The 16955-nt window shown below is 39.7% G+C and overlaps 1 protein-coding gene across 6 annotated transcripts in view; it reads left to right on the top strand.

Annotated features, from left to right (window-relative positions):
- The window catches only part of CDK14 (cyclin dependent kinase 14), a 548605-nt gene that overhangs the window by 446598 nt on the left and 85052 nt on the right, over positions 1-16955 (top strand). For all 6 annotated transcript variants that reach the window (XM_045828168.1, XM_045828171.1, XM_045828174.1 and 3 more), the window contains 2 exons: positions 9281-9420; positions 16420-16563. In XM_045828168.1, coding sequence (XP_045684124.1) covers positions 9281-9420; positions 16420-16535 — 256 coding nt within the window. In that variant the 3' untranslated portion in view covers positions 16536-16563. The remainder of the gene's footprint in view (positions 1-9280; positions 9421-16419; positions 16564-16955) is intronic.

The raw sequence follows: 16955 nt of genomic DNA, 5'->3' as shown, positions 1-16955 counted from the left end.
AATGCATTGAGAGAGTGTTCCAAAAAAATTTACAGAAGCAGAACACAGCCTTTCACAACAATGCCAGCTGGTACACTGATACAGATGGGTTTGTATAACACTCACCTATTGGGGGAAGCCTTTATTTTAAGGAGCCCGCCCTCTGGAAGATCATTTCAGGTGTTTTGTGTGCCCCCTTGCATAGGCAGGTAAAGAGTGTGCGTGCGTGTGTGTGTGTGTGTGTGTGTGTGTGTTGCATGGATAAGGACTAGGAAAATGAAAATTCATTATGATTAGAATAGCAGTGTTCCTTTATTTTCATCTATATTAAAAGCATTTGTTTGAAAGTTACTCATAAGATTCTCTTCACACACACTTTGAATTCAGTAGGGATTGTTTCTCTTCCTTGTCATGAAGATTTATAATTTAAAAATTTCTTAGATTTTTTCCCAGAGAGTTTCCACAAACACATCTTTTACTTTTTAGAAAATGAATATGGAATGAAGATGACAGTCTCCTGTCCCACACACCCTGCCAGGATTATATGACCCTTCATGGAACACAGTTTACTGAGTATGCTTCTGAGTGAATGGGCACAATTCTGGTAGCATGAGGCCGATCCCCTCTCAGTGACCTGGGTTTGAGCCTTGAAATCAAAAGAGTGGCCTTGCCATTGGCAGTAGGATCGCCCCATTTGGCAGAACATTCCTTTTGAGGCATCAGGGTCCCTCCTCCCCAAGACATGGAAGTCCCTGTGCAGCCACTCACAGAGGGTCTGCACTCCTCCCCTAGTGCCTGAATGCTCCGTGTGAAAGACCTGCACACCCATCTCTCTAAACAGCCCCCTCCACTGAACTTCCTTGATGCGTCCCTTGACCCTGCCCTCTCACATCTCTAGATGGCCCGATGCCCAGCCTTCTCGATCCAGATGCAGAACCATCTGAAAAAATTCTCTGCGTTCTTTGTTAACTCTTCCCACCCCCAGGCTTGGGCAACCACGGCTCACTTTTCTGTTTCTATAAGTTTGCCTTTTCCAGAGTGTCATGTAAATGGAATTATATATTATGTCGGCTTTGGTGTCTTTCACTTAGGATGATGCATTTGAGAGGCATCTATAAATCAAGGGGTAAAGGAACAGTAGCCTGAAACAACTTCATTTAGCTAGTTTTTGAAGCTTAATAGAGGTGACCTAAAAGAAATAGGTTTTTTTTTTAAGTCAAAGAAACAATACTGATTTAGTGATTATTCCAAGGAGAAAGACCTAAAAATTACAAGTGTAGACTATTTTATAGTAACTAATTAGATGGTGGAGATTATAAATATACACCTATGAGGTGGGGGATTTGGGGTTATCTTCTACCATCACTAAAAATCACCTAAAATATTGGGTAAAATACCACAAGTACATCTGTCCAGATATATATATGCATAGCTGAACCAAGAAGAAAATAAGTGAAATCTCCAGGGGCCTAGGATGAAGAAACCAGAGGATAAGTAAGTGCTTAAGTGCAGCTGCCTCATGGTAGTGTTGCTACAACAGGAAATGGAACCACTTAAGGGGGTCAGGAAACAAGGCTTTGGGACTGAGACAGGTGGAACATAGGAATTAAGATTCCTCAGGTAGAGTCAAGACCCTCAAAGCACTTTAGCTCAGTAATAGGCTGGCTCAAAAGAAATAAAATCTGCTTCCAGCTAAAGGAGATTGCAAGGACCAGTTGACTGTGTTGGCCTTGGTTCTGCATGGGAATGAAACCATCTCCCCTGAGAATTCTTCAAGTTTAGGTTAGAACCTGTACAAAAGCCATGGTCTCGGAAGCCAACAGAAAGAACATGGAGTGCCCAGTTGTTGAGAGAACCCCAGGACTCCTGGTGGAAGGAAATGTGTGTGGAGAAGGATATTCTTAACCCAGGTTCCTCAGGATTCCCAAAGATTAATATGAGCTGAGCATGAGCTCACAATTCAGAATTGTAAAACATACGAGAAAAAGTCACAATGAGTGAGAGTCGGTAGCATGAGCCACAAAATTGGACTCCTCCCTCACTTGGAGCTTCAGCTGTTGGGAATTATGAAACATAGAGCATAACTGCATTTAAACTGTTGTAAAGAAAAAAAAGATCAAATTTAAAGAGATTTAAGATTCAAATTTATTGAAACTGAAGCCATCCAAAATCGACACGTAAATTTGTCAAAAGAACTGGCAGGAACGAAAATAAATGGCGAAAGCGGCATATTAGGTGCAGCTGATTAGAGAATTGGTTGAACTGGGAGATGGCTCTGATCTCATTACGTGAAGTGGAGAACAGGGGGACTAACAGATGGAGAATAGGAGAGAATGCATGAAGACACGGGAAATGTGATAAGGTGGCATTGCATTGGCATTAGAAAATGAGAAAAGAGAGAATTGGGGACAGGCAATTGTTTAAAAGTAATGGCTGAGATTATTTCCAGAGTTGGTGAAAGACATGAAGTTTCAAATTCAGGAAACACTATGAATACCAAGCAGGTTAAATCAAAAGAATATCTTGCATTGCAGTAACAGACCTCTAAGGAAGGAGAGAAGAGCTATCAGGCTGAGACAACAGAAGCCTGTGAAATAATGTATTCAGAGTTAAGAGAAAATGCTTTGAACCTAGAATTAATTCCCAGCTAACTATTATCCTATATGAAAACAAAACAGAATTTGCCACCAAGTTCTTTCATCATGGAAAGAACTTTTAAAGTTTGTATTTCAGATACAGAAATAATAATCTGAGAAAGAATATCTGAAACATGAGAACTAAGGTGATTGAATAAATGATAAACATGGGTAAATCTGAATAATAATAACAATAATTGTTTAATCTGTGTCCTTAAAAGTGTAGAAAATAGAAATAAAATACTAGACAATAACAACAGGAGAGATGGGACCCATCTCATCAGAATTAAAGTGGTCTAATGTTCTTGTATTGTTTGGCAGGATGGTAAAGATAAAGTTTAACTCTAAATAGTTAAATGTTAAAAAGGTAAAGAGCCATTCACTTAGAGAACTGAGGAGGAAGGCAAAAAGTGTGGAAATTTCTTCTGATATCCTTGATGGTTAAAAACAAAACAAAACAAAACAAAACAAAACAAAACACTAAGCCAACTTACCCCCAAAGAGAACATCACTAGCCACAGACTGGGTGGGTCTGTGGTGTTCTCATTCAGATGTTTATTAAGTTTCTGGTGGCAGTGGACATTATTACCAGGAACACAGTATAACTTCTATACAGACAAGTGAAACTATAGAAGTTCATTACTATTCCACCAAGAAGCTCCATAAAAGGACCTAACTGGGGCACAAGAGGGTTGAATTAAAATGAGGAAAATGTTTTGCAAGAGTTCTAACCTAGATGGCCTAAACCTGAGGAAACATCCTTCCTGTCTCCTCATTACTGAATTAAAAATCTGCTGCTGTTTGCTAGGAGGTTCATTTCACTTCCCATTATGCCCAACCTCATACTCAAAGTGCTGAGAAGTTCAAGTGCATAGTGCAGTGAAGTATCTCTAGATAATGACAGAGAAACTTCAGTTTCTCTATCATTCTTCACTTACTTTTGTATCAAACTATTTCACTTCTCTCATGATCCTATGAAGTGTTTCTTAGTTAATGTGGCTCAAGTGGATGAACCAACTCTTGTGACATCATACGTAAGACAGTCCAATGAGTGCAACCTTAAATAAATGTATAGAGGAACTTAAAGTGTGTGGCATTAACACAACACAAGACCATGTGAAGCAACTTACAGCACTGATCATGTAGAGAAGAAGGTGGCAGGTTCTGGACTGATATCTGATGGCCCGCTGCCATCTAAACAGATGATTGATTAGTTATGCCTTGTTTCTTGAAGACCCTGGAGGTTGTATTGTCGTCATTGTGCTGCAGGTCTCAGGAGAGCACTAATGCTTGTTGCCTTAGTGTTAATTGAAGATAGAATAAAATATGAACATGTGGTCAAGTTCATAAGACAAAAGTAGAAAGGAGCATTTAAAAGCAGCCAACTTTTGTATTTGGAGAAGCACTGTCCTAAAATCTTGCTCCCCTTCATAGATACCAGTAGTCATAGAAATTACCATTACAATCAATAAAACTGGGCTGCCGGGTATTATTGCCTTGGAAATGGAACGTCAGACAGCATCCAATTTATCATCACTATTAGCCAAAATGTAGGCTTGGCGAATGATAAATCTAATGAAGCTTTCATGGGAGCATTGATAAGCAGTTTTATCAGGCCTCAAGCTTGGCAGAATTTCAGCCTCTCTGTTTGGATTATGAACAGCCTAGCTGGAAACATAGCAAAAAATTTCTTGCTGTTCAGCATTTGAGACATGCTTATCATTTTTATCAATTGACCTTTCCTGAAACCATGCGGTATTGAGGTATATCTTCTTCAAATCTAGTTCCATGCCAGAATCTTATCAAAATGTTAGGAATTTAGAGAGAGTGGGTGCTGAAATACCTGGCACAACACGTACGTGTTTTTAATATCACACAGCATTAAAATCTCAGGAACTATGAAAACCAGTGTCGATTGCCTGTGGTTTATCCCTTCATTTGTGTCAAGCATTGATAGTGGGGCCTTTATGGCTACTTGCCTGCTACTCTATGTTTATAGCTCCAGCACTTAAAACAGGAGACATCAGGTTTGTGTAACCGCTGATTTTATTGGCTTGGGACCAAGTCTGTGATGATTTTTTAATGTCTTTCTATAAATCTCATTTTGTGCTGTTATGAAAACCTCCATTTTGAAAATCACAAACCTCTGGTGGAAAAGTTCATGTAAAATCCACACTGTACAGAAGCACATATCCTTACTGTTTCCAGACAGAACGTCTGAAAACTGATTTAATGTCTGCACTTTGGGTGCAACTTAAAAGAGAGGGCCTAGGAAAGAGTGGGAGTGAGCTGTTACAGGATTTTTAGCCAAATAGTTTGCTTGTCTTATGCGGTACATATGGAATATGCCCCCATAAAGAGAAGTTATATTCAGTAAATTGAATATATATATAGAATATATATATATATAACATTTTATGTGCCTGTTAAACTGTGTAATTTTATATTTGAATAAATGACAATTTGTCTTATTATGTAATTGATAAAATGGTACTGTGTACTGCTGTTAATGCAATCACATATTTATATTGTCTGGATGTATGATTATAGTTATTTGGGAAAAATAATTTCTCAGTGTCCTTCAGCTTTGTAAAAACTCATTGTGAGAGTTTAAATATCTAAATAAATATTGAAGTGCAAAAAGTAAAAAGTTAAAAGTAATTACTAAACACATGGAAATAGAATATATAACTTCTAAAACAGAAGATGGAAATCTAGAATTTTAAAATTCAACCCAAAAAAGGCAGAAAAAGAAAAAAAAGGTAAAGCAGGTCAAAATGGAATGCAAGATTAAGATGGTAGCAGTAATTTAGCTATATCAGTAATGCCCAAGTGTCCATCAGTAGATGAGTAGATAAAACAATTATGGGACATTTTACCCTTTATGACAGTATGGATGGACCTGGAGAACCTTATGCTAAGTGAAATAAGCCAATAAGAGAAAGACAAATTCCATTTTATTTCATTCATATGTGGAATCCAATGAACAAACTGAACTAACAAGGAAAATGGGGACAGACCTATTGATGGAGAGCAGGATGACAGCCAGTGGGTGAGTAGGTTGCAGGTGGAGGGATTAAGCAAACAAGGAAAAAGGACTCATGGACATGGACAACAGTGTGGTAATTGCTGGGGGGAGGATGCTATAAGGGGACTAAATGGTAATGGAAAAAATACAATAAAGATTACATCAAAAAATAAATACATACATAAATATACCAGTAATCACAGAATGTAAATGGACTAAAATTTTTTTTAGAATATCAGGATTATTTAATTGAATAAGTACAAACTCAGAGATATGGTATTTATGAAAAAGATACCTTAAAATTATAGATACAAAAAATTAAAAGTAATAGGGTTACAAAAAGTATGTTAGGCAAAAAGTGAATTAAAAAAAATTGAAGTCAGCCCTGGCTGGTGTGGTTCAGTGGACTGAGTGCCAGCCTGGGAGCCAAAGGGTCACTGGTTCAATTCCCAGTCAGGGCACGTGCCTGGGTTGTGGGCCAGGTCCCTGACTGGGGGCATTTGAGAAACAACTGATTGGTGTATCTCTAGCACATTGCTGTTTCTTTCCCTCTCTTTCTCTCTCCCTTGCCCTCTCTCTAAAAGTAAATAAATAAAACCTTTAAAAAGAAAACTAAAGTCATTAAATTAATATGAGAAGAAGAATGAACTTTAGCCCAGAAAGCTTTATTAAAAATAAAAAGTCATTACAAAAAGATTGATGAGTTCATTTACCAGGAAGAGATAACAGTGCTACATTATTAGGCATTTAATTACTCAGCTCTAGAGTATATAAAATAAGGCTTGATGGAATTACAAGAACATTTTAAAAAATCTACCATCACAATGGGAGATTGCAAACAATAGCCACAGTCATTGTAACATTCTGATAAGGTATACCTATGGTTTGGGGTAAAACTTCCAAGTACAATATCCTGGAAGTATCATGTCTCAAACCACTTAGATGAACTCAAAAAGTGGTTCTGGTAATGACAAAGACTGATGTTGAAAATGCATGTGGAGAGTTGGAATAAAAGTGGTTCTTAAAATGCAAGTGAGGAAACAGAAAACTTTCTAAATTAAAATTTTATATATATATATATAATGTGTATATTTGTACATAGAATGTCACAATTAAGCATTGGATTATTTCACTGACGTTATTAAAGGGTAGTAAGATGAGGAAATGAGAAATAAGATTGTCTTATACTGGTAAATGCCTTATATTTAGGTACATATGTATAAAATTTAAATGCGACCAGCCCTGTCCAGGTAGCTCAGTCGTTTGGAGCATTGTCCTGATATGACAAGGCTGTGGGTTCAATCCCCAGTCAGAGCACATATGGGAATCAACCAATGAATGCACAGATAAGTAGAACAACAAAACCAATGTTTCTCTCTCCCCACTCCTCTCTCCTTTCCTCTTTCTCTCTAAAATCTAGAAATAAAAATTTAGTAGAAAACAAATTTAAACATAACCAGCAATCTACTGCAAAAACAAAGCTACAACTGCAAATCTAATCTAACTCTTTAACATGGTCCATGTTGCCATGGTGCCATGGCCCCAAGCATGACCAGGGCTCACCAGAGCCACAGGGACTGCCCAGTGTGTGGCTCATCATTCCCGTGACAGACTCGGGACCAAAGTGCACACCTAGCCTCAGGCCGGCCTTGTTCTGTTCTATCAAAGCTGTAGAAAATGGGTACAAGCGTGTTTTTCACCATGATTATGTATAAACTGTACATCCAATGGAAGTGCATTTTTCAGCATGAAGTCTACCTATCTGAAGCTTTACATTTAATATTTTTAAACTATTAATGAATGGTTTATAATAGTGAGAGTGTCTTAGGAAGAGGAAAGAACACTTTGGATGGCCCTGGCCCTTCTTAAAAGAAAGGGAAAAAAACTATAGAGAATCTTGGCAATGCCTCCTTTTCCTGTGGGCAAACTTCTCTTTGCCAGGAAGAGACATTTAAAGCAAATCTAATGATCAGGTTTTTTAAAAATAGTCATTGCAGCAGCCAAACACTGAGCCCATCTGTGAGACTTTCATAGGTGACCATTTAGAGAGAAGTTCTCTTAGATTGGATCTCTGGAGTAATACTTTTCATTGCTCTTTTCCCTTTGTCTTCTTCTACTTAAGTTCATTGCTTCCCTTCCTCTTTCCCATTCTCAATCCTCCCTGCCCCCATAACAATTTAAAATCAATACTAAAAAGCTGCTTGAGGAGGGGAGTGAGGAGAGTCATTGGTCACCAGGAAAGATGTTTATTGGCTGATTGTGTGTTTAGTAGCTTCAAGGCTTTTGAACAAATACCCACTGGCAGGTGCGACTTTCTTCACAGTTTTCTGGCTGCCTCTGAGCCTGTGCTTACTGCACCTCATTGCAGAAATGCAGGAATCCAAGGATAAAAGCCTTTAGAAACAATCTGAGAGCGTGGCAAATGCTAACCACTTTACTTATTAAACATTTTTATTTTTAAATTATAGCTGGCATTCAATATCATGTTAGGTTCAGTTGTACGGCATAGTGGTTAGACATTTACATAACTTAGGAAGTGATGCCCCCAGTAAGCCAGTTTCCACCTGGCACCATAGCTAGTTGTTTCAGTATTATTAACTGTTCCCCTACGCTGTACTTTACACCTCCTACCACGTTAGAGTTATAATTCTGGATAAGTTTGAATCCACCCAGCCTGCTAATTGAGCCACCCAAGCCCTCCTCTGACTCCCTCTTACCTTCTCCTGTGACTGGATGGGATGAGAATTATCTCAGTGGGCTATCATAAGGGAGAAAGTGCAGAAAGTACCTGGGAAAGTGCTGGACACATAGCCAACTATCGGTAAATGGCAGCCGTTATCAGGAAGACTTCCATTATTGTTATGTGAATTATCTGGGTTTGATGGCACTGAGCAGTGAAACAGAGACTCCATGCAAAGCGGGGCGGGGCTGGGCTGTGTGCTCTGCTGCCCATCTGAAAGCTGTACCACATGGAGGACTTGACTTCTCTGCTTTTTTTTTTTGTAATCTTGAGACACATATTTTCTGTCTACTGTTGTTTTAAAGGTCATCTTGAATTGATCCAGCCACATATGGTTTAAGCATATCCCCTTTGTTAACCTGCATGTTAATATTTTGATTGTTGACATTTGACAGGGTACTTATTCCAATAATTTTATCTTCAATGTAAGAAGATGTGAATTCTTAAAGAAAGAGTAACTTTAGTAACTAAAGAATTTAATAGCAGTTTTATTTTAATTCTCCTAGTTATTTTGTATTAATTTTCCTATAAATGTATCCAGATGTGTCTGTACTACATGGGTCCTCTGAACAAATTCTGGCATCTGTTTGATAAATTATCGTCTGAAGTTTTCTACCTCTGGACCTAGTACTAGCCTGAAAGTATCAACCCTTTGCTTATAGTAGGAATGTTTTAAATCAATGAGACGAGATTACCAGAGTGAAAGCCAGTTTAGAGTAACAAATAAATACTCTAAAAACCAACATGAATTCACCTTCTGTTTATTTTCAACGGGTAATTTAACTTGTTTTCTTGGCCAGGGATAAATAAGTCCAGAACATTTGGGTGAGCCTTATGTCTTATTTAGTGACTTTTCCTGTTTGGTCTGATTCCTCTCCTTTGTGCTTACATTTTCAGGCTCAGCTATGTGAATCATGCAGAGGATCTGGCCTCCAAGCTCCTACAATGTTCCCCAAAGAACAGACTATCGGCACAGGCTGCCTTGAGCCACGAGTATTTTAGTGACCTGCCCCCACGGCTATGGGAACTGACTGACAGTGAGTAGGACAAATCCACACCACCCAGTCAAAGCAAGGACATTGTTTTAGCATCTGTGTATAACATACATGTAGAGAGGTTGATGTTTACATGTGCATGTGTGAGATTATGAGCTTGTGTATGTGTTTGTGTATATGTATGTGCATGTGGGGGGAGAACACACAGGGGAAGGGGGGTTGTGTGTGTGTGTGTGTGTGTGTGTGTGTGTGTGTATTTAATGGAATCCTGCCATTCAAACGCCAGCTTACTAGACACAGGAAGAAAATGGATTCCCTCTTTGCTATCTCTGCTGTGCAGTTTGCAGCCACAAGTCTTTGTATTTGATTATGTGTGTCTCCAAAAAAATGATCTGAGCAGTTGTAAAGGCAAAGGAAAATATGATTTACATATTTATGCATACAGTACTTTTTAACTGGCTGCAGTACAGAGGAGAAATGATTCATTTCTGTTTGATTCTCAGAGACCATCTTGGTTGTAGCAATAACCTTAAAAAGGGCTGCTATGCAGCGAGCTGACGAACAGAGTTGGCAGTTGGCTAATGCACTGAATTGACATGTAAGAAATGAAGACATAATTCATTTCAACTGCAAATGCTCTTGGTGTTCATGCAGACAGATCTTCTCTAGATCTCTTAAAACATAACACATTCCTGAGTGGGTTTTTGTTTTGCTTTTACAAAAGTGTTCCTATTTACACAGCCTCTTTCAATTACATTTTAAATATTTGGGGGAGGATTTATGGCTGGGAGGATCTCATCTTTCTTCCAAAGTGTGAAACAGAATTCTTGTGAAATTTTGCAAAACACTGTTGCAGTAAGAACGTTGTTGTTCAGTGGTGACACGTTCTTCCCACATGCTGGTTACACATATTTCTTCCCAGTCTCATCGCCTTGAAATTAATGTGCTCCATATACGCATAGATATTTATAATATACTTATTAATGCTTTGATATACATCATTTATCGTGGATATGCACAGTTATTTCCTTAATCTTTTGGAATTTGGACTCCCCCACCCTGGCCAGCCCCCCGCCAATTGTATCAGATTCACCTTGACAACAGTAACCCTTTTATTTTGCAACTAAGTCATAAAAGTAACAACTACTCTTGGGTATCCTGATACTAAATTTTTTTATAATCCTACAATTAATTCTAATTACCCATATTTTGCCGTGTATAACGTGCACTTTTTGGCCTACATTTCTGAGGGAAAATTAAGGGTGTGTATCATACATGGGTGTAATAATCCCGTGTATCATGCACACAAGCACATGGGCGCACATTAAACATGGGAGTAATGATCCCATGTATCATGCACATGAGCACATAGGTACGCATTATACATGGGTGTAATAATCCCATGTGTCACACACACGAGCACATGGGTGCACATTATACATGGGAGCATGTTATGCACGGCAACATGTGGTACTTTTTCACCCTGAAGTGACTGCAGATCTGTGATCCGCTGCTCCCTAGGCTTTGTCAGCCCTTTCTAACATCACACATTTTGTATTCAGCTCTACTTCCTTTCTGAAAGTTTACTCACTGACCACTACCACAGCTACCCCTATTTTAAAAAATTTAAGATGAAATCCCTATGGAAAATAATGATTTGGTGATACATCCTTTTATACTAAAAAAAGATGCAAATGGGCTTATTAGTTTATGGCTCATCCAACTGAAATGTACGGTTTGTTTTCCTTGGAGAACAACTTGTAACTCGATGTCGCGCCTCCCTGGTACCATCCCAGTCCCATCGGACTTGATGACTGCGTTTAAGCCAGGATTTTGATGGTCAATGAATCCTGAATTTTGTAGCCGTACTTTTCTGTTAATATGGGCTTATTACCCACTCGCCACTTAGTTTATCAGCTGGTGGATAAACCCAGGTCCTATCAGTCAGTAAATGCCTACACATTATCACTGGGTAGCAGGCTGCCAACGGAGACGGCCTTGTCCCCGTCATTAACACGCACAATGTATGCAGAACACCAGAGGGGAATTAAAACCACAAAAAATACCTCGGGGTGGTATTTTTAATATGAGAATTTAATTTGTAATTTCACAGATTAAGAATTTTGGCTGCATTAATCCCTTTATCAGCTCACAGCAGGCTATTTGCAGAAGCATAACCATAAGGTGATATTCGTTGGCAGAAACACGTCTTTGCATAACGTTAAACATCAGGAGCAGGGGAACCTTTTGAAGGGGGGAGAATAAAGATGAAAAATCATTATATTTTTAAAGCACGATTCTGCTAAATGCCTCTGGTAAAAATTTTGAGTTACAGAAATGCTATTTCTGTGTCTAGTAGATAATCATTATGAAGCATAAATCCAGTCTCAAGAAAGGACAATCCCAGTATTAAATACTGGAGTCATTTCCATTTTGAACAACGTGGTAGTCCTTGTAAACATGTTTACAAAACAAAGAATTCCAAGACTTCTGAGACTTTGCAAACCAGTCCTTTTAGGTGAGGTGACTAGTTTTGGTGACCATTATCTCGGCTAATACTCTGCAGACTGTATTTAGAAATTCTTAGCATCCAATTTTACATCGGGATGGAGTCTCATAGAAGTTCACCATCCGGCAAACAGCAGTGGCATGGCACTTCCTTTTCAAGGAGACTCAGTAGGAAGTCCACCTGGGGAGATGAGTCACAGAACCAATAAATGGATTGTCTTAGCAGCCAGGTCACCATTTAGATCATCAGTTCCAGGAACCTCACTGCATTGTTGGCCCAGGCTGCTATAACAAAATACCATAAAAGGTGGGAAGGAGTGGGGGCAGGGGTGCTTAAACAACAAACCATTTCTCACAGTTCTGGGCACTGGGAAGTCCAAGATCAAAGTGCTAGCAAATTGGGTTCCTGGTGAGATTTTCTTCTTGACTGTGGACAGTTACCTTGCTGTATCTTCCCGCAGCAGAAAGAGAGTGGTCTTTCTTCTCCTTGTTATAAAACCACTAATCTCATCGGAGCCCCGCCCTCATGACCTCATTGAGCTGTGATTCGTAGTCAAAGGCCCACCTCCGAATAAGTCGCACTGTGGGTTAAAGGCTTCTGTATGAATCCAGAGGACATATTTCGGCCCAGAGCACTTACATTCTTAAAGACAGCTCATAGCATTTTTTTAAAAAAGAATGTCCACAAAAGGAAAACATTTATGCAAGCAGAAAGTAAAACCAGTAAGAAAGGAAGAAGAGTGCAATAAAAATAAGTTCAAAGTGGGCCCCAGCCTTCTTGGCCACTTTAATATATCAGACCCTGAGAAAAGAGTGTCAAGTAATCAAATGTCTCGGTTACATAGAATATTGTAATCGTTCCTGGAGTATACACAAAATTGAAGTTGTATACTTATGCCAGACTCCTCTTTGCTTTGGAAGAACATGTAACAATAGAGTGCCTTTCTTTATTGTGCTGTTCGTTAAAACCTCACCAGTTTACATAATACCAAAACTTAGAAGTAATGTATTAGTGTGCCAGTGAGGCAGGAATTACAAGTTTATCAAGCAAGAATAATGGTACAGTTACCTGGGGATCTCGTGGTAAAAGCTGGCCAATTCTGATGGCATCTTGCCATTCTCCCTCTGTCCTGAAACCCCAACAGCCTCGCCCCACTTCCTCACAAAGATTTTAATTGCAAGGAAGTAAATGGAAGGCTGATTTGGAAGAAATTCATTACTTTTCCCAAATACACCATAGGGCATTCTCCTGTGTATACTATCAAGTAACATAAATTATTGAAGCTGAACTACCCTTGTCAAAGTAAATGAACAAAATACATTTCATAGCGCAGAGTCCTTGATTTTATTACATCCATTTGTTAATTCACAAAACTCAGATCCGCCATAAAGAAGGTCAACAAATTGGTGCCGTGTGAGAAGCCCTGAACTGGGGACCAGACCCCCAGGATTCTTCAGACCCCCAGGATTCTGGCTTCAGCTCTGCTGTGGAGCAGCTGGGTAACTTTGTAGCCATACCTCCGTGTCATCTTTAAAAAAAAAAAAGCCATACCCAATTCAAATATACTTGCTGTCTCCAGTTCCTAGATTTCCATCCTCTCGTGAATCCTTTTGAACCAGGCTTTGGCACCCAAGACTCCAAAACCACTTTCAAAGTCTCTATCCATGACCCTCCCCAGCCCTGATCTCAACCCATCAGCAGAATTTAACACGAGTGACCACCATCTCCTCTTAGTAATGTTTCCTTCACTTGGATTCTAGGACAGGGCCCTCCCGTGGTTTTGCTTTTGCTTCTGCTTTGCAGGTTCTGGTGGATTTCTTCTAATCTGCCAGACCTCTCACTGGTAGAGAGCCCTGGGGCTTAATCCTCAAATCTTTCTATCTATTATTCACTCGGTAGAGCTCGATGATCTCATCCAGTCTCATGATTTAAATATCACTTATACTTTGACAGCTTCCAAATTTATATCTCTAGTCCCATCTTCTCTGACTCCAGATCACATATCCCACTGATTACTCAGATCCTGTCTTTGGCCATCCACTAAGCTTCTCAAATTTAGTATTACCAAAACTGAACTCCTGATCTTTCCCCCGAGACTTGCTCTTTCTGTTCCCCTTGTCAATAAGTGGAAATGTTGTCTTCCATCTAGTGAAAGTTATCTCTGACACCTTCTTTTGTCACAACCATACTCACTTCCCCCACAGACTCTGTTGGTATTAGCTTCAAAATACAAGGTCTGTACAGAAGGTATCCAGCCATGTAATATGAAAAATACAGACATTTACTGAAGAAGATACAAGATATGAAAAACACTGTGCATAGGAGAATGACACCTCTGTCCCCTTCAAAGTAGGCACCTTGGGACCTCACACAGTTCTCCCAGTTGCCATCAGCTGCCCTGTCATATTTTCCTGAATCTCATTGACAGTCTATAAAATCTCTTCCCTTTCAAAGGTGATTTTAGTTTTGGGAAAAGTCAGAGGTCACAGGGCACCAAATCTGGGCTATAGGGGGACTGAGTCACCTAGGTGATTTGATGTGTCCCCCCAAAAAAACCATGCATGAGACGTGATGCATGAGGAGGCGAGTTGTTGTGATGAAGCTGCCAATCTCAAGTTGCCCTCTGCAGCCTTCTGAATCATCTGAATAGTTTCCACAGAGGGATGTTCAAGCTTAACAGAAAATTTGGTGCAGATTCATTGCTCCACTCGCTCAGTTATTTGGAATGTGATGGCCACACAGTGCACATGCTCACTCAACAGCATCTACTACCCCCACTGACTAGTACAGTGAAGTTGTCATTGTTCACTCATGTGCATTCCAATCCGTTCTCCTTGGCTGCCAGGTTATATTGAACCATTCTCATTATATTAACAATGGTTGGTCTTTTTCCAGATAGGCCTCACGTACTCAGAATCATACCTCTTCTCACTTCTCCTGCTTTCACTGCACTCCAAGTCACTCACTGTCTTCTTTCGCCTGTTTTTTTTTTAGTTTTTTTTATTTTCAATTTATTTTGTATTGGTTTCAGGTGTACAGTATAGTGGTTAGGCAGTCATATATTTTACAAAGTGTTCCCCCCAAATTTTCAGTGCCCACCTGACACCACACATAGTTATGACAGTATTATTGACTCCATTCCCTATGCTGTGCTTTACCTCCCTGTCACTACCAGTCTGTGCTTCTCAACCCCTTCACCTTTTCATCCGGTCCCCCAACACCCATCCCATCTGGCAACCCTCAGTCTGTTGTCTGTCTCTGTGAGGCCTGTTTTCTTTTGTTTGTTAGTTTATTTTGTTCATTAGATTCCACATATAAGTGAAATCATATGGTATTTGTCTTTCTGTGACTAGCTTATTTCACTTAATATAATGTCCTCTAGGTCCATTCATGCTGTCACAAAGAGTAAGAGTTCCTTCTTTTTCATGGCCGAGTAATAATCTGTTATATTTATGTAGCACAGCTTTTTACCCATGTGTCACCTGTATTTTTACAATAGCTTGCTGTTTGGCCTGCCTTTCTTCTGGCTTCTGGAGAGTCAGCTCCTGCCGCTTCCTCTTTCTGCGTTCACACTCCCTGTTCCTCTTGACAGGCATGGCTTGCCCTCTCACCTCCTTTGGGTTTCTGCTCAAATGTAGCTACATGTCCAGTTTCTCTGCCTTGACTTATTTTTCATCGTGACATTAACTACTAGTTGATATTGTATATTTGTTTGTCTTCATCTGTCTCCCCCAAATGGAGTCTACAAGAACAGGGGTTTCTTTTCATTCTCATTTATGCACTGCAGGATTCTGAAGTTGTAGAACCGTGTGGGCTCCATAAATATTTCTTTAATGAATGGATGAAAGTATGCCATAAAGAAAGGAAAAAATAGCCCTGGCTGGGTGGCTCAGTTGGTTGGAGTGCTGTCCCATACACCAAAACGTTGTGGGTTTGATTTCCCAGTAGGGCATATACTGAAGTTGTAGGTTCCATCCCAAATAAGAGCACATACAGGAGGCAGCTGATATCTCTTTCTCTCTCTCTCTCTCTCTCTCTCGCTCTCTCTCTCTCTCTTCCCCCAGCTCCCCCTGCTCCCTGCTCTCCCTCCCTCTTTCTCTCTTCCCTCCCCCTTCTCTCTCTAGGATCAATAAAAAATATCAAGTGAGAATTCAGAAAGAGAGAGAATGAGAGAAAGAAGAAGGGAGGAAAGGAAGGAGGGAGGAAAGAAGGAGGAGAGGGAGAGAGGGAGGGAGGGAGGGAGGGAAGAAAGGATGGTGGGAAGGCAGTATGTTATTTCTATCACCTGAGCGGTGCTTCTTCATGTCCTGTCACATGTGTGTGCATCGGTGTACACATGTTTGTGGCTGCCATTGCTTGACTTTCAGTCCACTGGGCTACACCAGCCAGGGCTCGATTGCTTGACTTTCAGAGGCCAATACTGTTCCCTGGGCCAGCTGTACAAAACTGCTGCTCAGTATCCATGTTTAAAAAGAGAAGATTATAAATACATCAATAAATATGTAAATGATAACTTTTCATTCTGTCCACAGTGTCTTCTATTTTTACCGTTCCAAATGTAAGATTGCAACCAGAATCCGGAGAAAGCATGCGGGCCTTTGGGAAAAACAATAGTTATGGGAAAAGTCTATCGAACAGCAAGCACTGATGAGCACAGCATTCTCGAGAGAGCACAGGTAAGATGACCCACTTTACTTGGAAAGTAATACTGAATAGACGTGAAAGAGATCTTTTAAATGGAATATTTCAGGTTCCTTTTTCCCCATCTTACAAGTCTCTCATGTTCACTGTAGCATCCCTCACAGATCCTGCTGAGGCAGAGTATAGTCAGTCATTTACATGTTTTCCAGCACTTCCAGATTCCAATCAAAATTTTACTTCATTTGTAGAGTTAGGAGCAAACCATTTAGTCCAAGCAAGACATTTTAACTAGTCACACATTCTTCATTGAGGAGAGAAAAAGGTTAACCTTGGGCTGTTTCTGAGCCACAGACCTGCTTTGTTTGACCCACACAATTTTTTAAATTAGATGCTCTCATTTTACAATGGGGAGATTTTATACAAAATC

The sequence above is a fragment of the Phyllostomus hastatus genome, unplaced genomic scaffold (genome assembly GCF_019186645.2).
Source record: "Phyllostomus hastatus isolate PE091 unplaced genomic scaffold, TTU_PhHast_1.1 phas_scaffold_78, whole genome shotgun sequence".
Lineage (NCBI taxonomy): Eukaryota > Metazoa > Chordata > Mammalia > Chiroptera > Phyllostomidae > Phyllostomus > Phyllostomus hastatus.
Note: the sequence above shows the minus strand (reverse complement) of the source record. Positions and strands in the feature narration are given on the sequence as shown.